The following is a 22,708-nucleotide window of genomic DNA, read 5'->3' as shown; positions in this document are numbered from 1 at the left end:
AATTGCTAATCGCTCGTCTTATCAATTATCTTGAAGGCAACATAAAACTGTTGCTGGCAAACTTTGCTGGTGACACAAAGGCTGATGTATATAACGGAAAGGATGAGTCCGTCACACACAGAGCTCTGGAGCAGTTAAAATACGAGCCTTCCCTCGACAACAGCATGTGTTTTACGCAGCCAAACACAAGTCCATTCATCTCCAGTGGAGGAATGTAGGTCAGACTCACAGAATGTAGGATGGTGTCCTGGGGAGGACAACACTGATAAGGCCTTGGCAGGAGCCACCCAGAGATGAAGTGCCAGTGCACTGTGCTGAGAGCAAAACTTGGCCAGAGACACAAGCAGGTGTCACGGGAGGTGGGAAGGTGCTGTGTAATAAGAAGACAGAGCTTTTTCCTGTACTGGCCCCAGCCTGAGCCTGAAAGGAAGCTTTGTGGGAAGCAGGCACCATCTCCAGCCTCCCAGCCAGCTGCTCAGCACACAAAGGCAGTCCCTTTGACCTTGCCTTCCTCAGCAACTGCCTATGCCCTGGCAATTACAAAAATTCCAGATCACTCTGTTGCACACGCATCTCGCCCTGGGGAATGCATGGACAAACAAACAACAAATGACAGATGTTAGTCATGTCACTTAATGCATGACTGAAGGACACTCTGATAGTGCCATGAGGGAGAGGAGAGCAGAGGAGAGAAGAGGAGAGAGGAGAGAAGACAGAGAAGAGAGAAAAGAGAGAACCTTCTGAATGTCTGTCTGTAGACAGTACTCCTGCAGAGCCATCTTAGGATTTCCCCCGTGTGCCCATGGGCACAAGATCAAACTTCAAGACCCAGCTCTTCAAGAGGTCTTCAAGACCTCTTGAATCCAGGCACCTGAATTGAACTGCATTTGCATAACAACCAAAACCTACACAGATGTCTACAAACAAAACACGCAGTCCTGTGTGAATGTCAAAACCATCTCCTGCACAGAAAATCCAGAGAACACCAACAAAAGCAAAGCAACTAGTTTAAGCATGCCAGGCAGATGGCATTCCCTGGCATGGGCTCAGTGATGTGGAGGAGGCAGAGTTCAGAAAGAGCTGGTCACATCCCTGTCAGCCTAAAATTGCCACACAGAGAAAGCTGGACAATGTGAGGAGGGGAGAGAGGAACATATCTACAGCTGGTTTCTCTTCAAAAAGCCAATTTGCATGGCTTTGCTGTTCATTTTGAAGGCTATTTACCGGTCCAGGCTTTGTCTTAGCTGAAATGTGGGCAGCATTTCTAACGAGGCGCATGCAAACTGGAGCTCTTGGGAGGCTTTGCAGCAGAACTGACTGCAAAAGATTAGTGTCAGGGCTTAAGAGAGCAAGAGAGAAGGGAAAGTAATGAAACAAAATCTCTCTTTTCCTCGGCTGAGGAATGATGGGGGTTAATTGCTTGTTGCTGCTGAGAAAGAGAGGAGATAGAAGCTTCTGCACCTATCAATAAATTAACCCTGGCATGTGGCATCTGAAATGCATTCATTTCCAGAGACTTTTATCTCTTTGTCTCCTCTCTTGGGTGAAAACATAATTATTGTTTAAACATGAGTTAATTCAGCAAGGTGAGGATCAATAAAGCAGAATTACTCCTCTTTTAAAAGCAAAGAAATCTCAATCTCGGACAGATGTGGACATAACTCTGGCAGAGCTGATGGATGGGGAAGATACCTTGGTCATGGCAGGAGTCTGGGAAAACAGAGCTCCCTCTTTCCAGGACTGCTGTAGCCCTTGGGCCTAATAAGAAAAGATGATTCCAACAATAGGCAGGCATGGCATTCAGTAGAAAAGCTGAAATTACCCATGCCTCTACACTTTGTAGCCTGATGTCTGGTTAGGCATCTCCACCATGTACACAGTTCCCACATAAGGGCTTTGATAAAGCTCCAGGGCTCATGCTGTGACCTCTTCCTTTCCTTTAAGGGTGCCCAAGCCCCGCTAGGGAGGGGGACCCCTGCCCCCTCTGCTCTCACACAAAGGAGACCTTGGACAACCAAAGGTGTGAGTGTCACAGCAGGCAGCACCGCATCAGTGCTCTGCTGAGCTTTCCCCATCACCTTCCTCTATTCTGAAATAAATTGGCAGCAACTATTGCCTGGAGAACAAAACACAGGAAGGAAAACTGAGCTATCTACAATAATGGGAAGATGATTAGAAAGCTACAACACCTCTCCTATGAGGAAAGTCTGAGAGAATTGGTATAGTTTAGCCTGGAGAAGAGAAGGCTCTGAGATGACCTTATAGCACCTTTCAGTACCCAAATGGGCTACAAGAGACACAGAAAAGTGACTTTTCACAAGGACATGTAGTGACAGCACAAGGGGTAATGCCTTTTAAGTGTAGGTTTAGATTAGATATTGGAAAGAAGTTCTTCACCCTGAAGGTGGTGAGGCCCTGGCACAGGTTGCTCAGAGAAGCTGTGGATGCCCAGTCCCTGGAAATGTTCAAGGCTGGGTGAGATGGGACTTTGAACAAACTGGTCTAGAGAAGGTGTTGCTGCCTATGGCAGGGGGGTTGGAACTTGATGATCTTTAAGGCCCCTTCCAACCTAAACCATTCTGTGATTCTGTGATTCTACGTGGCTCTCCCCCTATGGTCTTCAGCCTGTTGTGCCTCCTCTGTCCTCTCCCACTCTTTCTGCAGCTCCTGTCCATCCCTCCATGCTGGCTAGGTCTGTGCAGATGCAGACAGCTCTGTCCAGAGCAATGCCTGTCTCTTGGAGGCAGGCTGGTTCAATCTGGCAGCCCCATCCAAAGCTGCTTATTCATACACTGGGGATGACACCCCTGGACCACTTGCTCCATGAGTCTGGCAGGAGGGTCAAACAAATGTATTCTGACAGCTAATGCCTGTAAACCTTATCTCTTTTTATCCCGCTTCCAGCTTCACCCTTTTCCTCGGCTGAACAAAGAGCACTGAGGTTCGGAACAACTTGGTGACACTGCCTGGGCTGGTAAGGTCGTGTGTTTGATGGAGCAAGCAATGATCCCACCCATGCTGAGCATGCCACAGGGGCCTGCCAGAGCCACCCAGTGTGAGGGGCTGAGTGGCATGGGGTGATGGGTTTAGTGGCAATAGGATCAGCCGTGAGTGCACTGTGTGACTCCTGACCAGTGGCAGCACCAGCAGCTCAAACCAGCTGCTCCAAAACACAGAACCAAAGACCCCACAGCGGAGGTGGTTTGAGCTGTTCTGGGCATAAAGACACGACCCAAGAAATCAGAGATGTTTCTTCTGCTGAGGTGGCACCCCTGCCCCCAGCCAGGCATTCTGTCCTATCCACATTCCCTGCCCCCCCCCCCCCCCCCCCCCCCCCCCCCCCCCCCCGCCATCAGGGTAACCCAAGGGATTGTGCCATGGGACAGCCACTCAAGAACATCCTCTATCACTGCCCCTCCTGTTGCCCTTCCCTGTAACAGGACTCTCAAACCCTTTACCCGAGCCAGGACATCAGTGCCAGCCTCTAAGCATCCCCTTGGGGCTGGATATCTGAGCATCCCCCTGGGGCTGGATATCTCTGGTCTCTCACTATACGGTGCCCACCCCCATGGATAGCTGAAAGTGGCAATGCCCAGTGGGATGGTGAAGGCAAAACCTTAGCAACCTGCCACGGATGCAAAGCAAAGGAGCACTGCAATGCTTGGGAGGAAAGGTACCCCAAATCTGCTGACCTCTGAGCCCCTCCACTCCTTTCCCCCAACACCAGGGGTCATCCTGAGCTTCCGCATCCCAGCCAGATGCACCCTTTGCTCTGCCAGCTCCAACGAGAGGGACCAAAGTTGAGCAGCAGAGGGGTTAATGCATGAGCAGCCTCACCTCCACTGAGCTTGATGCTGCTTTTATTAATTCATGTGGCACTTTGCAGGACGCTTCAATAATCACCAGGGTGCATATGAGAGCCAGGAGCGGGTGGCCAGGCTCTCCTTGCTCGTGCTCACTTAACAGCTTGTCACATCCTCCTCACTCAAGTATTCAGTGCTAATGCATCTCTATAAGTGCTTCATGAGCTATTAAAGTCGAACGTGCCTCAAGTGCATGATAAATGGACTTTATGCCAGCATCTTCCCCCCATTCCACCCGGTTCCTGCCACCAGTGGGATTAATGCATCCTCCCACCCCATTCCTGCTATGCTTTTCCAGCCCGAGGGCCAGGCTGGTGGGGGGTGAACTCTGGAGTTGGCTGGTGAGGAGAGGCTGCAGCACAGCACGGGGTGAGCTCTGGGTGGGGGGCACAGAGCACAACCCTCAGGTCTCAAACGGGGGCAGGCACTTCCCAGCTTGACCTGCATGTGCGCAGCCAGGTGGGATGGGCAGGAAACCTGAAGCTCCAAAGCCCCTGCCCAGAGCATCCTCTCAGTGTTTCAGAGAGGTGCCCAGGGCGGACATGCAGTGCCTCTGGAGAACAGACTGAGGACAGACCTGGAAGTGCCCTACTAGCCTTCCTCCAGTCCTGTCTCCTTTTCATGTCTCTCAGTGCAGAGCACTGTCTCTGGCTCCTGCAGATGGCAAGAGCCCTGCCTCACTTTGCACACCCCATTCAAGCATTTGTTTATGTGCAAAGCTCTCAGCAGCTCCACTTCTGAGCTGGTGCCCCAGACACTTCCCTTCCAGGCACAGGTAGGCAAGGGAAACAGGAGGGACACAAGGTCAGGGGAGGCTATGCTGCCAAATCCCTGAATCCTGCCGGATCACAGAGTAAAATGTGACAGTCACTGCAGCTCTGTGCCAAAATGCTGCTGCCAGTGGCAAAATGCATGATTCTGCTCAGCACTGGTTGGGAACAGCGTTTGTTTCTGTCTAGACAACGAATTTCCAGCATGTGTAACCCTGAAGTGCCTGGCATTTCTGTGTTTTGTGCATCTCCTTGTGTGGAGGTGTGGGCTGCCATCCCTGTAGCACAGAAGGAAGCAGCCTGGTGCATCCATCCAAAGGATGCTCTGGTAGTCTTGTATCTTTCAAAGCTTCCCAGACAGCCGTCCTGCAAGCACAGCAGGACCAAGCAGCTTCCCTTCTCTGCAGGAAGCATCATACCACCACAAGCAGCACACACAAGATCAGCACCCACATGTTTTGTGCAGGAACTCTGGAAAGGGACTGGGGATGTTCCTGCAATACTAGCCAGCAAGCTCCCTCTGTGTCCAAAGAGTGGTGGTCCCCATGTAATAGAGAGGTGCTGCCAACTCCCAGCTGCTTCGTGTCCAAGCTGGCAGCTTCTGGCAATGTAAACCTGCCCAGCTGGATTTAGGGCAAATCAGTGGGGCACTCTGGCTGGGTTCTTCAATTTCACAGAGTCCACAGATAAATAGATGGAGTTAATCAGCAAAATCCCCCTCTATAATCCACTAGAAGCAACTACAGACAGGCTGACTGCCAGGAAAAGCAGTACATTTTGGAGGTCCCCCATTTTGTCCCATTTTTGCAGGGCTGGACTCCACAGCAGGATGCAACCATCCCCCATAACCTTTCTGCTTCCTGCCTTGATCCAGGATACTGTGGGGCCCTCCAGCTCCCAATTCTGCCAGTGACTCTAAAATGTAGTACGTCTAAAGCCACAACTAAGGTAAGCCCTGAATCCTCTGCCAACCTGGAGAGAAGTGAGCTAGTGGTGGGTGCAGAAGTGTGGTGGCAATGCAGATGAAGTCATCCTTAGGAGGTGAGAGCAGGATGAGATCATGGTCATGAGGCAGGGCATCAGGTTTTGAGGCTGCCATATTGATGCTTCTTCCATACCGTTCATGCCTTCATGGGTGGGCTGCACAGGGCAGTGCCCAGAAAAGGGCGGGGGAAGGCATCCAAAGCAGTGCCCTAGCTGTAGGGTCACCATGGGACACACAGGGGTGTGGGCAAGGGAAGAGGCACCAGGTGGTGCCAGGAAGATGCAGGATGCCCAAACCCCACAGGGATGGGCTGGAGGAGACGTGTCATGGAGAGGAGAAAAGTGGTAACGTGCAAAAACAAAGTATCAGGCAAACCCGGAGGGCATACTCAGCTTCCCCCAGAAGAGAGGCCGGAGGAGAAGCATTCACATTTTTCAGTACCCGCAAGGTATGGGAGGTGTGAAGGACTCACCCTGCTGGCTGTGCCTCTGGGCGTACACCACCACCACCGCGGCGAGCACCACGCAGCAGGCTGAGGGGACAGGATTAGCCATCTGTGGAAGCAAACACAGGCAGGAGCAGTCAGGGTTGGCCCCCAGGAAACTTCAGTGCTGAGAACCTGTCCCTCCCACGCAGCTGAAGGATGTGATGGGACAGCGGGGAGATGGCCATGAAGCCAGACTTCACCTCAGCCACGGGGAAACTCGCTGCAAAATGAGGCATTTTGCTGGCACACGCTTCATCACTCAATAGCCTGTGGCACTTTCCATGGCAGCTGCCAGCACAGGCAGGTGCCTGGAGATGATGATATGCCTTGCACAAATGCTGTGCCTTCCTTATCTTATTTTCAACATTTCCCTTAAGAAAGTCAAACCCTGGTGCTGGGCTCTCCTTGGCAGCTGCAGCATCATCTTAGGAGCTGACGGTGCCTGCAAGTGGATATTTGAGGAGATGGGAGCACACCCAAGTAGTTCACAGCAGCGGTTGGTGCTTAGGATGTGCAAGATGCAGACCTGAGCACAGGCAGCTGCTGCCACTCCAGTGTGGCCTGTTATGGTGGTGCCCACCAGCCCAATGCTTCTGGGCATGCCAGGGACAACATAAACCTCTTCCATACCTTCACAGTGAGCAACAGATGTGGCATGCTGCCTCAGCCACCTCCTGTCAATATGGGCCACAGTCATTTCCCACCTCTCTGGGCTAGAAGAGAGGCAGAGGCTACTTCATCCCAGTGAGTTGTGCCATGTCCCAGCGGATGCTGTGGTGAAGGGAAGTGTGGAGGAGGTGACAGCTAAGAAAGCAGGCATTGAAGACATCCTCCTTGAACCAACAAGTCCCCTCAGGACTGGACAAATGGCAGCAAGAACCACAGGATGCCCTGCACAGCCCTGCCAGGCTTGGAGATGCCCAAGCTCTCCTCTTTTTGCAGCCAGGGCTGGTAGGAGAGACCAGAGCCAGGAGGGAGCCACTGGGGACAGCAGTGGGGATGCCAGCCCACCCGCCAGGAGGTAAATAGCACCATGCATGAAAAGCAAATTACACCTTCAAAACCATTTAAACCTCTCTAATCTCCAGTGCCATATCGGTAACGTGCACAGGATTGCGGTTTAATCTAGAACATGAGTATGGGCTCATTAGACAGATGGCATCCATTTAAACCTAAATAAAGGGGGAGCTGTACTGGCGAGAGAAAAAAAATCCACCAGAACATATTCGATTACCCAGCGCTGTTGCAGAAGCCCAGATGGCCTCAGGTTTGCAACAGGACATTGTGAGCCTTTGCAGGGCTGGAGGGGAAGGTAAGAGCAGCTGGGAGGGATATCATGAGTAGATTTTGGGGTGCAGCTGGACCAGCCTGACCTCAGATGCCCCTCAGGGGCAGGGATGCGTTGGGAGGTGGTGGGTCTGAGAGGGCGAGCCTGGAGATGGGCAGAGACCATGGCCTGGCTGATGAATTTGCAGTGCTAGGTTTGGGCTGGGAGGGCTGGCAGTGAGAGCCATTCCCAGTGTGCTGCAGCTGCACAGTATGAACGTGCCAGACCCTGCTCCCAGCCCTCCTGAGTCACCTTGAGCAAATCGCTCTCATCGCCTCCCCCGTGCCTCAGTTTCCCCACCTGTAAAACAGAGATAATGAAGGTGACCTTCCTCTGAAAGCTCTGGGCGAGGAGCATTAAGCACTAATTACAATGTCCTTATCATTCCCTCTGCTTCTTCTCTCCTGCTCCTCTTGTGCCTGCTCTCCACTCTGGCTCCTCCACGTGTCCCCTCAATGCCCATAGTGTGGTTCCCTGACCGTCACCCCATCTGTGCTCTGGCTGCATCACAAGTGGCAGCCCGGGGAGCAGGTGACAGCTGAAACCTCAGGCAGGTGGCAATGCCACATCCTGAGGCACTGATGGCATGTGGGGCCCTGAGCAGCTTGGGAGCTACCTGCAAACCAGGAACTGACTCCCTATTTACTCACAAATTTACTTCCCACTGAATATTCCACTCCTACAGGCCTGGAAATTGGTGGGTGGCATCAGAAATTGAAGCAGGGGCCAGAGCCTCCCTTCACCACAGTCCAGGTGACTCTAGGTAGTGCAGCCACCACATTTCTGGGGACAGTGGCAATGAGAGGAGGTAGGACAGACCCCCAAGTAACCAGCCTTTTCCTTGAAGAGTGTGAGGTCTGCTTGACATAGCCTTTGGTTTGGCTCAATGCAAATACCATCACCAGCCATCACACTCTATGTCCTGGTCCTGCCAGGGAGCAAAGCCACCTGCTGCCCTCCCCTGCTGTCCCTCATCTTACTGGCTGTTGAAATAATTGCTGGTGCTCCTGCCCCATGTGCTTGGCAGTCTCACCTAAGGCCGGACCAGCGCCGAGACAGACACCATAGTTATGTGGCAAGGAATGGTTCCTGTCCTGAAGCACTGATAATCTCCAGGGTGATGTTGTTTGGATATATGTGGGAAACAGAGAGCAGAGGGACCCAGATGAGGTCCATGGGGACTTTGTGGCACAGCCAGGACATAGGCAGAAGCTTCCAATGATGGCACAGAGAACCCACTGCTCACCTGCCTTTACCCAGCAAAACCTCATTTCTTCTCAAGGATGAGCCCTGCAACCAAGCAGAAGCTGGAACTATTTTAATACAAAAAAAAAAAAAAATCTATCCAGAAAACCAACTTTTTCTTACTTGAATTGCAATTTTCCATGCAGTATTTGCATTGTTTGACTGTTTTGCCCAAAGTCATGCTGATTTTTTTTTTCAAGAACACAACAAAACCTTCACAATTTCTGCAGATGCTTCTAATGCAAATTTCCACTTGGTGTATTTGCTCATTTAACTGTTTCTCTAGCACAAGCCAGAACCCCAGCATGTGGGTGCATGGGCCAGTGAGCAGCAGCTCACTAGGTGTGCAGCTCCTTGTGCTGTGTCCCCACGCCAGCAGGGACCAGGTGAAAGGTGACGGAGGGAAACCACATTTATTGCACAGCAAACCCAGCAGTGGGAAACTCAGTCTTCTGCAGAAAAGGAAGATTTTTTTTCCCCCTGTAAGGGTTCATTTCTTGTTCGTAGAGAGGAAAGAGAAGCCTAGGCAGGAGGAAGGGACATGAGGGTGATATGGTGGACCAGCAGCTCTGTAACTATCCTCCCTGTCCCAAGCTTCTTGTCTGGGGAGAGAGCCAATAGTTGATCTTTCCCTGCCTTGTCCTCTACACCAAGGGTAATGAGGACATCAGTCACGGTCACCCTTAGCAGAAGACAACTCAACATAGATATGAATATGGTCCTCTCCAGCAGCTCTCAGTCTAAACCAAACTTGTTTCCAGTTGCCTGTTCCCTGAGCCAGATTAGAATTGAAGGGGCACAGTGATGTGACACTAAGTATTGTGGTGTGATGGGACGAGGACAGTCCCAAGGGGGGCAGCAGGAGCGAAGGGGATTGTGTATCCAAGGAAGAATTAGGATGCCACTACCTGCTGAACAGTCCCAGTGTCCTCTTCTGAGCAGGCAGCGATATGGATCCTTTCCAGCTCTCCTTTAGTATAATCTCCAAAGCCTTGGAGATGCTCACTGATAATGGGGTACCAACTGGCAGCTGGAAACAGCAGCTCCAGGACAGGGCTATCCCTGGCTAGCGAGGGATGTAGCCTCCCACCTCAACTCTCACCTGTCACTCAGCAATGATAAATAGATAAAACCTCACTCTGGAAGTGGCTCCCACAATAGAAAAGTGGTAGTTTCAAAACCTAGTATTTCCATGACAAAATCTTGTGTCAGGCAATTCCCCACCAGGTGCTGTTATAGGGACTGGCTCTGAAATGGTGAACTGAGGGAAAACAAACTCTGTTTAGCCATTTCCTTCCCCGCAGCCTTGCCCAGAGCCTGGGACTCTGCAGGCACCTCCAGCAGACACTATGGTGTGACTGTACTGCATGCAGCAACTGTAGATACCATGGCACAACCTCCACTGCAGACACAGATGCCATGGTGCACCTGTACTGCAGACACCAACTGTAGCTGCTGCAGTACTCCTGTACTGCAGACACGAACTCCACGTGCTCTGGTACACCCACCCTGCACACAGTGACTGCAGTACACCTGTACCACAGATGCTGAGCACAGGTAGTACCGTACACCCGTACTGCAGATGCTGACTGCAGACACTACAGTACAACCCACCTATCCTGCAGGAGAGGCCACAATCTGCCTCTTCAGGAGGTGTGATGCTACACCTGTAGTGCAGATGCCAACTGTAGCCATTACAGCGCCCCTGCACTGGACGCACTTGCAGCAGACCCATCCTGCGCCCCAGCATTACCAAAGGAGAAACACCCTTACCAAAGCCACCCTCGATTCCTCAGCCCAGCCCTTTGCCAGAGATCCTGACATGGCTTCCCCTGGCCCTGGGGATCCAGGGTGCCTCCAGAGAGATGCCATCCCTCCCAAAGGGCAGCCCGTGATTCCAGGGTGAGCAGTGAAGCACCTCAGTGGGCAGGACACCTGCCGGCCCCCCCTTCCCCAGGGACTGCACTACTCATGGGCAGCACTGTGTGAAGGAGGGCAGCCCTGGGAACAGTGCTTGAGCACCTGAAAGCACTGAGTGCTGTCTCCTCCTTTCAGATCACCCCTGGCAGCAAGGCAATGGAAAGGAGAACAAAAAGTAGTTGTCACTTAATGTCAGACACTTGCTAACAGCCCTGAAACCTTCTCGTCCTACAGTGCCCCGTCAGCATTAAACTCCACTTTGTGCTTAAGAGGAAGAAGAGAAGAGAGGGGCTTTATCATCTCCTTAATACATGCTATCAGAAAGCCTTACCTGCAGAGACAGAATCCCCGCTGCCTGGAAAGCTTTCTTAAATCTAATTTAAACCCCCACTGCCAATAGAGCAATTAGCACTGCCCTCCTGGTCCACAAGCACCACAGGGAGGACTGAGGCCAGCTGAAATTAATTCACTCATGGCTCTTATGGACTGTGACTTTCCTCCCTCCACCTTCTCCCTGTCTGGTAACGAAGTGGAGTCCCCAAGCAAGAGGAGGGAGTCCCCCATGGCAAAGCTCCTCCATCACTGTGTATCTGCCATCCCAGTGAGTGCCACTGGGTCCCTGGGTGGCTTCACAGACCCTCCTGCCCCTGTGGTCTAAGCAAGGGACAAAAGGTGGAAGGATGGTCCTCACAAAATTTCCTAGCTATTTTGGTGGAAGATGTGCCCCTTCAGGGGCACATAGACTCGCAGGGCTCTTGGCTCCAACATACCTGCTGAAGCCTGAGGTTGCTCCAACTTCCCTGCATGTCATTGGTAGGGTGTCTTCAGCGAGAAAAACAGTCAACAAAGCTGCTCCCTGTACCCATGGGAATGAAGAAAGCAGCTCCTCTGGAGGCAGCATCAGCCCAGATAAAATGTGAGCTACTTTGCAGGGGGTACTGCAGAGTTTAGGAGCTCCAGGGGGAGCTAGGATGGTTTGAGGAGAAACAAGCAACTCATGAAATGGCTGAGGCTGCTTGGGAACCTGCCTGACTGGCAAGTTGGAACCCAGGACAGGTAGTTTCTTGCTCCTATGGATCACAGAGACATGTTCCCACCAGGGCAGGGAGCTGCAGAAAGGCCAGCAGGGTGCCAAGACTCCCCAGCATGGTCTTCATCTCCCTGCAGATCCAGGGGCCAGGGGATTTCTGCTCCAGGAGCAAGGTGGGGTCCCTCTCCTCTCAAACCACACCTTGCAGCTCTTCCAACTGACCAGCAAGCCCTAAAGCAGCTGGACTGCAGTCCACCCCTGTCCCTGGTAGGACAAGGGCCATACAGTGGGTGTTATGGTTCCTCCCCAGCCTAGGGACAGGCAGGAGCACAATGTCAGGAGAGCACTGGACAAGTACATTGATGGAAACCTCTGCCTACCAGCAGCCTCTGGAGACTCTGCCTACCAACAGACCTCAGTGCCACATCCACTATGGGGCCATGCTGCTGCTGCCCATCCCCTCTTTCCTGGGGGGAATGTTTCCCACAGACCGTACCTGTCCTCAAAATACATGTGGGATGTTTCCCACAGCCCGTACCTGCCCTCAAAATGCCCACCACCTTAACCAGTTTTATTTCAAATGGAGGGCAGCAGTCCAAGACCAGCCATCTGCTCCAGCAGTGATAAAAGCCAACACAAAGAGCAGCATACTAATAAGCACTACACATCTTCAAAACTGGCACTGTAAGAAAGCCCAGCAGGGCAGGAGGGGGCCTGAATCCCCATGGCAGAGATTGCAGAGGAACACTGCCCCCAGACTATTCCTCAGGGACAACAGTGCTACCTGGGCAGGAAGCTCAGCTGAGCTGCCACACCCAAGCCCCACTCCTCCATATCCCACATCCACACCCAGGCAGCCTCAGGGATGGAGGAAAGCTTGGACCAACAATGGGAAATGCAATTTTCCCCCCTCTTTTTACTCAGCTTTCCTCTGCACTGAGTATTTCCCAGCTCCCTGCAGAGAGAGATTGCAGGAATCAATTGGATCTTTGCTTCTATTAAAGAACTGCCAAAGACAGCGCTTTTTATCTGAAACCTCTGTTTAAATAAGGACTTGTGCAGAGTCTTTCCATAGATGGCATGGAGTTGATGGAACCATGCCAGGGAAGGACAGAAGAGATCAGAGAAAGAAAGATTGGAGATGGGAGATGCTTGTGGTTCAGGCACTTCCTAGTACTCCTCTCTTGTCATCCAAGGCAGGTTTTTGGGAGCAGATCCTGCTCATTCTGCCTCTCTAGGCTGCGATTACAATGGTTTGGAACTCTTGGTGTCATACTGAATTTCAGCACTTTAGTTCCCAGTCTCCACTCACAAAACCAGAATATCAATGATGTGGAACAAAATAAATAAAAAAAAAAAAACACCACAAAATCAAAACCAACATCTCATACATTGAGCAAATAACCTCAAATATTTTAGGAAGGTCTTGCTGCCTCACTCTCGGTTCAGTTTGTGATTTCCAGGCAAATGCTAGCAACAATTCCTATTTTTGTCTGCAGGGCAGCATTGCCCTTCAACCTACCCATGATTTTGCTCACCTGTCTTGAGCCTGCTTTCTGTCTTAAGGAGATTCTGTGGCCATGTTGCCTTATGGAACACCCAACACCCCTTAAGATGTAAAGCTCCAGGTCAGAAAAAAGCATCCTAGTATTTAAATTCAGACTGAGGCATAGTCGTGTGCCATCCAAAGCAAAAGAAATAGGAAAGGGAGGACAGACAGAGCTTGCTGTCCATACTTCCTCTGTCATCTGGATGCCCCTGGCCCATCACAGATGGCATAGGGCAGCATGGTGTTTCTAAGCCTTGCCCAGCCTCAGGAACCTGGTCGCTGGTAGCAGGGATTTTGGATGGTGTCTGGCTGCAGGAGCTTTAGTATCCTCCTCAATAGCACTGAGAGACACAGGTTTCACAGGGTTTTGCTTGAAACATGACAACTGCATATCTTATTAGCCCAAACCTGTTCCTCTGGAGGTCTGTGCTCTGTAGCACTTATGCAAGGGGCTGGACACCAGCACAGGGAGGTCCATGCTGGCTTGGTCCCCGCAAACCTTCTGGCAGTGAAGTCCCTAGGCCAGGGAGAGCTACATCTCCTTCCCAAATCAACACACACAGTCAGGGACTGAGCCCACAGCTCTGCTCCTCAGAAAGCAGGGCAGGTTTGCTTTCTGCCAGCATGCTAAGACTGAACTGGACAGGGATGAGAGTCTGAAGTTGTGTTGCAAGGGGCTCAGGGACACCAGCAGGATTGGAGTGAGGAGCGCTGGAAGAGACCTTGGCAGCTTGTCTTGTCCAGGGAGGGAATTAAGATACTAGCTTAGCAGCTGGGGGAGTAAGTGATGGAACATCCACTTGTACAGAGCTTCTTGGGCATTTTAATTTAGCTTGCTTTTTTGTTTGGGCTTTTTTTCTTGGCACCAAGGAAGCCACTCCAATGACTGATGCTGCCTCCCCAGAGACGCCTCAGGATCATGCAGTCATAGAATCAATCATTTAGGTTGGAAAAAGACCTCATTCAGTCCAACTGTAAACCTAACATTGCCAAGTCCACCACTAAACCATGTCCCTAAGTGCCATATTTACATGTCTTTTAAATACCTCCAGGGACAGTGACTGTGATTTGTTTTGCTTTGCTTCATCTCTTCCCCTCCGCCTGCAGTACGAGTTGGTAGGAGGATGGGGTAGGCAGAAGCCAAGCAGCTTCCAGGTCCCAGGCAGGGCAGCAAACACTGTTGGAGGCAGGAGGGGGCTCAGGATGCTCAGGACTGTAATGTGTGTAATGGCTGTAATGTGCCTGTAATGGCTGTAAAGCTGCTGCTGGAACACCAGCAGCCAGGACAGATGTGACAGTGAGGACATTTGCCCTCCACCTGTATATGGGCTTCCCCCTGCCCCCCTCCTCACTGCAAGAAAGCTGCCCAAAACCTGGGCCGGGAAACGCAGGCTGGAGTGAAACACTGCCCACACTGCAGACAGACGGGGTTTGGTGCTCATTGCTTCACCCAGTTCCATACAGTTTCATCACTCCACTCATCCCATGAGGCCCTGCAGGCACCCAGTATGCCCCAAGCAGCCTGCTGGGGACTGTCCTCAGACACCATGGCAGCACCCAGTTTTTGAAGAGGGCAGGGGAAGGGGAAACCTGAGGCATGAGAGGTCTCTGTAATTCAGTAGCACTGAAGGGAGGAACTAATCCTGTCCCCTGGTAGGGGCAGCCCATGTTGGGGTCAGTGATGCTGAAGGGGGCTTTCTCCTGCCAGTAGCCTCTTTGGTAGACACAAGGGTCTGCCCCAGAACTGAGCCTAACACTGGCAGAAGGACTGGGGCACCTTCTCCTGCTTGGAAACTGGTAAAGTACTGGGAAGGAAGTGACCCCTTTTCATTCTGACCCCCTAAATGGCACTATTCCTAAACCAACCTTTACCACATATCAGCAGCTGTCTTGCCACCACTGCTGCCTCAGTTTGCAGCAGGACCTCACTGACTTCTGTCCCACTGCCCACTCTCAGCTTGGCATTGCCTGGAAAGGAGCTGGTGGAAGGGGAAAAGCAGCCAAGAAACAGAAACCCAAGGTCTCTCCCCCAGCAGCATTTCTGAAATGGGCTGGGGGCACCCCAGGCTGGCACTGCTCACCTGGCCTCCAACTGCTGCCTCTTTGAGGGGCTCTGGCTGCTGGAGCCTGGAGGCAGAAGAGCATTTGGGGTGAGCCCCAGGGTCCACTGAGGACACATCACTCTGAAACCCCGCAGAGACCCTCGTTCTCCCTGGGGTCCTGCCCCAGACCCTGCAGGCAACGTTTGCTGAGAGTGAGCAGAGGATGAGGAGGGAGAAAGAGTTGGCCCGAGGCAGCTGTGCTGAAATAAAAGTCAAGAAAGTCTCTCGCCCAAAACTACAGGAAAGTTTAATTATCAAGGACAAAACACCATCTGTTTGTGCTGACTGTGACCTCCCGCTGCCCCCGGGCTTTAACAGCTCTTAAATTAGCATGTTTGTTCGGGGGTATTAGCTGTTGGACATCAGGGAAGCAATTCCCATGGGGCAAAGAGGAGGATGGAGTGGCTGTACACTGAAACACGTGCCAGAGTGGTGTGACAGGCTCAGCAGCGATAGGGGAAACAAAACACCCCTTTGGAAACAAGGATTCCCTTCGCGCATGGGTCTTGTGAGCAGCAATAAACTCCGGAAAGCCCAGCATCACTGCATTGTTGCCACTGGCAGGTGAGCTACAGTGTGAGACCGTATTTGGGTCTCAGCCTCCTTCCAAAAAAAGAAAGCCAAGATGTACACTTGAAGGAAGATTTTGCTATGTAAAGCCAGCAGAATTAAATGAATACTCAATATAGGAGAAATTGGATTAAAATTCAATTTGTTTTCAGCCCTGCAAGGGAGGAAAGATATATACATTGGTACCAAGCCCTAGAACTGGTTTAGTGATGTCAAACTGCACAGTTCCTTTCTTTGTTTTTTTCTTTCCTGTGGCTTATGGGATACAGTATCCAGGAGAGACATAATGTCACATTCCTACCTACCTACGCTGGAAACAGTCAGAAGCCAACTTGGATATGTAAGAGAAAAACAACTCACCTGGGAGAGGTCCCACTTTGCAAGACCCCGGCAGTTTTTTCTCTGTCATCTGAGCTTTGCTCTCTGAGCTTTGCTCCCCTCTCAAGCCCTGTGGCTGCCACAGAGGAGGCTGGAGGCAAGGGCAGCTGCTGCCAGTATTCCTCCTCCAACGCACTTTTTCCACTAGTAAACCCTCAAAGCCAAGTGCTAAAAAAGAATGCAAGTAGCCTCTGTGATCTGCCATGAAGACTCGCATTCAAGGAGCACAGATCCAGGCCTAAATTCATCCTGGGGCAGTTCTAGGGCCTGTGGGTGTGGAGGAGGCCATGCTCCTAGACTCCAGGAGTAAGCAGGGGAGTGCTTGATGCTCCTCCTGCTTGGCCCCACACTCTCTGCACTGCTGGTGCACATCACCTTGCTGCCCCACCAGCCAGGTTCTCGTTGGATTCTCTGGGTTCTCCTTTCCTTCCAGTCCACAGAACCAGTGTCTGTCTCCCATCCCTATGCTCCTCACAAGTCAGCTCCTCTCCAACTCTGCATCACGTTCATATGCCTTAAAACTGTCAAAAGTCTTTGTCCCTGAGCTCAAGACCCAGCATCAAGTCTCATACTGTATATCTGCCTCCCCTCAGGGTTCCTCTCCCTCCAGCAATCTCCCAGTCCCTTCCACCCCTAAAAATCATGCCACAACTTTGCTCCTTCTCACCTTTGCAGTCAAAGCAGCCAGTACACGAAGGACAATTTGACTTGGAAGTCCCCCTGCCGACCTACACCCCAGTGATCTCCAACCCAGGAGGCTGGTTTCTTCAAACGTACTTCATGGAGCCTGTACTCATTTCTGCCCTCTCAGGGGCCAGGCAGGAGGCAGGAACTAGGATGCCACCCCTGCCCAGCTGGCTGCCTTCCTCCAGGCGTGGCAAGGCAGATGTGGACCATGTGTATGTTTTGTCTCAGGACCCTTCCTGCAAGCTCCAGCACTGAAGGAAGAAAAACACCATCAGCCAAGAGCAGCCATGGAGTCCCTGGCAGCCTCCAGCCCCCTCCCAAACTCTGGCTCAAATCCATCCACTGGGGCAAGACTCAGTTTAGGGGAGGACTTGTTTTTTAATCAGAAAATATTCATCAGCACTTAAAAATAAAATAATAAAAAAGTGTCAACCAGCTGGGGCCGCGAAAGCTGGGGCGTTTTTGGCTCCCGACCGAGCACTTTGATAGAAAGGCTTTTTGGAAAATGCCGTAGAAAACATTTAATTTCTCCCAAGGCCTGCATATGGGGCTCATCACTCGCGCATATTGCACAGGAATATTCATGTGTGCTGGCCTCCTGCTACAGGATGACGAGGGTTCGCCGGTGCAGCATGCAAGAGGGGCTCCTTCCCTTCCCTTTTTCTTTTTTTTTTTTTTTTTTATCTTTGGAAGAGGAAAGCACAGTATTTCATTTTCAATCCCTGAATATTTGTCAACGGCAGAACAAAGGAAAAGCTGAGCCAGAGTCAGGTCTGCTCGTACGCATCAGCTCGCTGCACTCACCACAGGGTAGAGCCACAGATGAGCAACAAATGTGGGGAAACATTTCTGCCCCTGGTTTTGTTCCTTTCTGGTTGCCTGAGCCCATTCTGATGCTGCCTAGATGGAGAGTACAAGCCCATCTTCTACCTCCCTGGCACAGCAAGAAGTTTCAGTTCAATTCCCAGTTCTCCATCCAAAGGACATGGATGTGGCTCATCCTGGTCCTGCTGCCAGGTACACGCTTTAGCTAATGCCCTTCTGCAGAACTCAGGAAGACTGAAAATACTCCACTGTGGCCTCAGACCAGAGCCTGTCCCAGCAAGGAGATGACTGCCATGGCTCACTTGGTCCCTCATCTCCCACCAGTGCTGCTGGCTCCCTCCCTTTCACCCTCAGCTTTTGGCTCAGCAGCACTTACTTTTCTGCAACAAGCCAATGAACTCTTCCAGATGGAGCCAACTTCACACTTAGTATCTTCTCCACCCTTTCACTGGGATGCTCACCTACAGCAAATGCTCCCTTCCTTCCCTTAAGCCTCCCTCTTTCTGTGAGACCCTGCCTATAATGTGCTCTGCCTCCTGCCCTGTAGCCTGCCTACCTTCTTTAACCCCTTCCTAAAGCATTTGTGCTCTCTTTCCCTGGGTCTGGATGCACCTCTCATTCCTATCAAGCCCTCTACAGCTCCAGCACCTCACAGCACCGGCCCCTGCAGATTCTGATTGGAGCAGATCCTGACTGGCCCCCAAAAAGCTTCTTCTTGGAAAACGAAAACTCAGAGCTCTATTTAAGAGAAACCTGGGCAACGAGAGGGGGTAGGAAAAGAAACCATCTGAACCCACTATCTCTGTGACTGATGTGAAGTCAAAGACAGCTCAGTCAGAAGGCACAGCTCCTGCTGGTAACAGAGCAGCACTTTTGTGCACTGCTCAAATTGTCATTCTTAAACACACTCTTGAAAAGTATTAATAAAAAAACCCAACAATCTAGTGAATCTTCCAAACAGGAATCATGCCTAAATAACTGTGCACACTAACATGCACACACATACACATACTTTATTAATTTTCATATTTTTTGGCAACCTTTCCCAAATGGAGGGGAAATCTGATGCCAAGTATATGCTTAGGCAGGGTCTGCAAGATCCACTATGGAAAAAAAAATTAAATGGAAAAAAAACCAAACCAAAACAAAAGAAAAAAAAACAAAACAAAACAAAACAAAAAAAACCAAAAGGAAAAAAAAAAAAAAAAAAAAAAAAGGCCTTAAACCACATTTGGAGCATTGTGCCCAGTTTTTGGGTCCTGGTACAAGATGGGCATTGCTGACCTCTAGCAAGTCCATGAAGGGCCATCAGGGTGGTGACAAGGCTGAGGCACATAGGGATGAGGTGAAATTGAGAAAACAGGCTTGTGCAGCCTGAAGAAATTATGGTTTGGGAGGGATCAAACAGCAACCTGACAGCACAGCACCTAGCTAGAGATTACTGAGATGATGCAAACAGGCTCTTTCTCTGTGGTGGAAATATGGGAGACAAGAGGCAGGAGCTGAAACAGGAGAGGTTCAGGCCTTGCTGTAAGGAAGACATTTTCCGATCACAGTCACCTGCTGGAAGACAAACCCAAACAGGCTGTGGGGACCTAGAGGTTTTCAAAATGCCAATGGGCAAACTGAACCAGTCCACACTCAGTATTCACCCTGCCTGGAGCAGAAGGCTGGACTAGAGACCTCCCAAGGTCACTTCTCACCTGGAAGGACGGATGAACATGCCATTGCTAAGAAAAATTAAATTTAAAGAATTCCATCACAAATTTTAAGGGGAATGGCTCTGCTCAGGGCTCCTTTCGAGCACATTGGAAAGAAAAGTCTGACTGAACAAATCTGAACAACTCTCTGCCTGGAGTGGGACGCAGACCATGGAGACGGACAGAGACCACGGGACTGCAATGCACCAGGGCCAGATCCCATCATCCTGTGCTCAGCTCATCCCCATCGATGGAGACCGAGGAGATGGCTGTCTTCCCCTTTTCCAGACTTCCTTCTGTGGGGACCGACTCACTCGACACCAGTAAGTGATTAACGAGCGGCCAAGCCCGTCAGCACGCAGGCTGCGTGCATGGGCGCTTGCATGTGTGCGCACTGCTCCCCGAGACTTGGCGGGGAGGGGGGCTGGGGGGAAGAGCGCTGACAAGCAGATGATTAATTGAAATGCAAGCGGGAGGAAAAGTAATGTTCGCTAAGACTATCAGGTGGCGCGAGCATGGGAAAGAAACCCGGAGATGCCGTCTCCATCCCTGCTCCGCACACATGGCGCCTCCCAGCTCCGAGCCGCTTGCCAGTCCCTTCCTGGCTTCTATTTTTGCAGGTGCAATTTCATATTTGAAAATAACCATGCTGCACATGCACGTATATATATTTTTCCCCGCCGTCCCCCGGCTCATTGCACACGGAAACAGCAGCGGTGGGAGAGCAAACCTCCCAGTCTGCAGCACACGGCGGCAATTACACATGCAAGCAGCTCGTTACCCCATGCCTTGGGGTGAAGGTGCCCACAGCCTGGGCTCCTTGCACAGCCTGCACCTTACAAGTGGCACAGGTTTGCAAAGTTACCAGTCTGTGCTTAAATAATAATAATAATAAAAAAAAAAAAAAAAAAAAAAGAAGGAAATAGAAGATTCTGAAAGCTCACGCCTGGCTCAGCTCCGACCGTTGCTCAGAGCCCATAAATTATATCCCAAGAGTTGGAGCTGGCGTGATTGCAGTATCGGCAAAAAGGGTGAGCAAGCTTCTGTTTCTCATCCAACGGAGACAGGCTCATCTTGGGTCACCAAATAAATAGAATGGAGATGCAATGTGGTACACGCTGTTCCCCTGCACCATGGCTGAGAAAAGTACAGAGGGGGAAGGTGACAGGAAAGGGATATCCTAGGGGGAAGTTTCAAGGAGCAATAACGGGATTTTCTTATGGTCATGATCAAGGCTAGCACCCTGGGAATGTCCTGCCTCTGTCTCCTTCTCCAAAGAGGAGGACCAAAGAGAAGACCAAAGGGTCTTTCTGCAGAAAGGAGAAGATCCTGAGCTTTCAAGTTTTGGGTTGGAAAATCAGGGATGGGATCTTGCTGGTGGCCTCTTGATATAATCATAGCACAGATGACAAACACCAGATCCTTGTCCAACAGAGCACTGAGCAAGCAGGGCTTTACAGATGCTAGCTAAAACATGACCCAAATCTGGGCTGCTAGAGCGTGGTTATTACCAGCTTTTGCTTGGCGAGCCGATCCCCAGCCAAAGCAACCGCCTCGAGAAATTAACTTGGTGAGTTGTTCAGCACTTTGCTGCTCAGGTAATGAGAGGAGCCGTAGGCAATTGCATCGGAGGGCTTCACGAACCGCTTGTACCATTGACATGGTTTAACAGACTGCTGTTTATGAGACAGAGCAGTATTTAAAAGACACATTTCTCTCAGAGCCGCACATAAAATTTGATAGCTAAATAGCTGTAAATGCTACTGAAGTCTGACAACTCAAAGAGGAATCAAGGGTCTGTCATGCGGAGTATCCGCCAATACACCCGGCCCCGCAGAGCCAGCGAGACTTCCAGTCTCATAAAACCTTTTTTATATTGGAAGTGAGAATTTGTGCAGCGCATATGAACTCTCTTTTATTGGGCTGGTGTGATGCTGAGAAAATGCAGTTAAAGTTGTATAAGTCCTCCTTGGAGCACTATTGGGGTGCCTATAAATCAAAAGCTTTATCCTGGACTGGGTTTACTAAATAAACCCTCGTTAATTTGGCCTCGTGCTGAGCAGCAGGGCCACAGCGGGAGTGGGTGCCTCCCCTTAAGACTGCCTGTTCATACTGGTGGAGCAGGGCCAGCCCCAAGTGAGTGGTCTCTGGCCCATCTCTCCACTCCCTGAGCCAAGAAGAGGATACCAACCACAGAGCATCTCTCCAGAGCCCAGCACTGCTCTCCTCTCTCCTATTATGGAGTTTTTACCCTCCCAAAACACCCGTGGTCCCCCACAGTGCTCCCAGCTCTCAGTCCCAGCCCAGCTGCTGCCCTGAACCCAGTCCAGATCCCTGTGCCTACGCAGCTGATTCCAAGAGCTCCTGGGAGCATCCTGGGTTGGAAGGACGACAAACCCACCTTCAGCACCCAGTGGAAATGGAGTATTTCCGAACCTTCACAAAGATCTGGAGTGCTTTGACTGGGGAGGAAGATTTGCGCCAGCTCCCTTATTCCCCAAAGACTCCCATATCTCCACTCTACAGCTGCATTAATTATTTCATCTTAGTCTGGCTTCCTCATTAAGCTAACCTAGACAGCCCATGGCTGAGTGACAGCAAGCCAGTCTGCAAAAGCCCAAGCCAGCAGTGCTGAAAACCATAGGCTTGACGTGGACTAATATTACACATATCTCAAACACGCAATCTTTCGAGGACCTGAGGCTGCTGGCTGGACAGGGGAAATCCCACGCAGAGCCGGCAGTGCAGCATCTGGACCAAGCCTGGGTATAAACGCCTCACCCCACACTCGGCCAGCAGGGCCTAACCTGATAGTAGGAGCAATTCCCTTGTGGATGCCCTGGAGGTGCAGGATGTGGAAAGCCCCAGCACTGCTCCCAGTGGACCTGAGTGTGACACAAAACATCTGTGTCAAAGCAAGGGTTGGGGAGCACAGCTCCTCTGGCACCAGCTGAGGGACAGCCACTTCACTCCACTGATGTGGCTGTGAGCTCAGCTAATTTTGGCATCCTCTTGGGATGTCTGGCTTTTGTGGGCTGTAAGAATGACACTTCAGGGCATTACAAAGATCCCCTTTTTCCAGTGCTGCCAAATCTGAGGCTTTTGTGTGAATCTACTGTATTTTGCCATCTCTGCAAGCAAGTGTAGAAATACAAGACGTCAGCCCCCTACATATCCTCCAGGGAAAATTCAAAGCAATGAAGAAATATGAGTTGTTTTTCCATGAACCCATTGAAAAAAGAAAAAAAAAAAACCACCCTGGAAAAACCC

General features: G+C 51.0%; 1 protein-coding gene across 4 annotated transcripts in view; it reads right to left on the bottom strand.

The window, feature by feature from the left end:
• CNTFR (ciliary neurotrophic factor receptor) overlaps nt 1-22,708 on the bottom strand; it is a 201,870-nt gene that overhangs the window by 78,369 nt on the left and 100,793 nt on the right. For all 4 annotated transcript variants that reach the window (XM_027906219.1, XM_027906233.1, XM_027906241.1 and 1 more), the window contains one exon: nt 6,091-6,172. In XM_027906219.1, the coding sequence (XP_027762020.1) occupies nt 6,091-6,172 (82 nt within the window). The remainder of the gene's footprint in view (nt 1-6,090; nt 6,173-22,708) is intronic.

This window comes from Empidonax traillii, unplaced genomic scaffold, assembly GCF_003031625.1.
Source record: "Empidonax traillii isolate 1590-97213 ecotype Southwest subspecies unplaced genomic scaffold, ASM303162v1 scaffold26:size2357266, whole genome shotgun sequence".
Taxonomy (NCBI): domain Eukaryota; kingdom Metazoa; phylum Chordata; class Aves; order Passeriformes; family Tyrannidae; genus Empidonax; species Empidonax traillii.
This window is presented reverse-complemented; position numbering and strand designations above follow the sequence as displayed.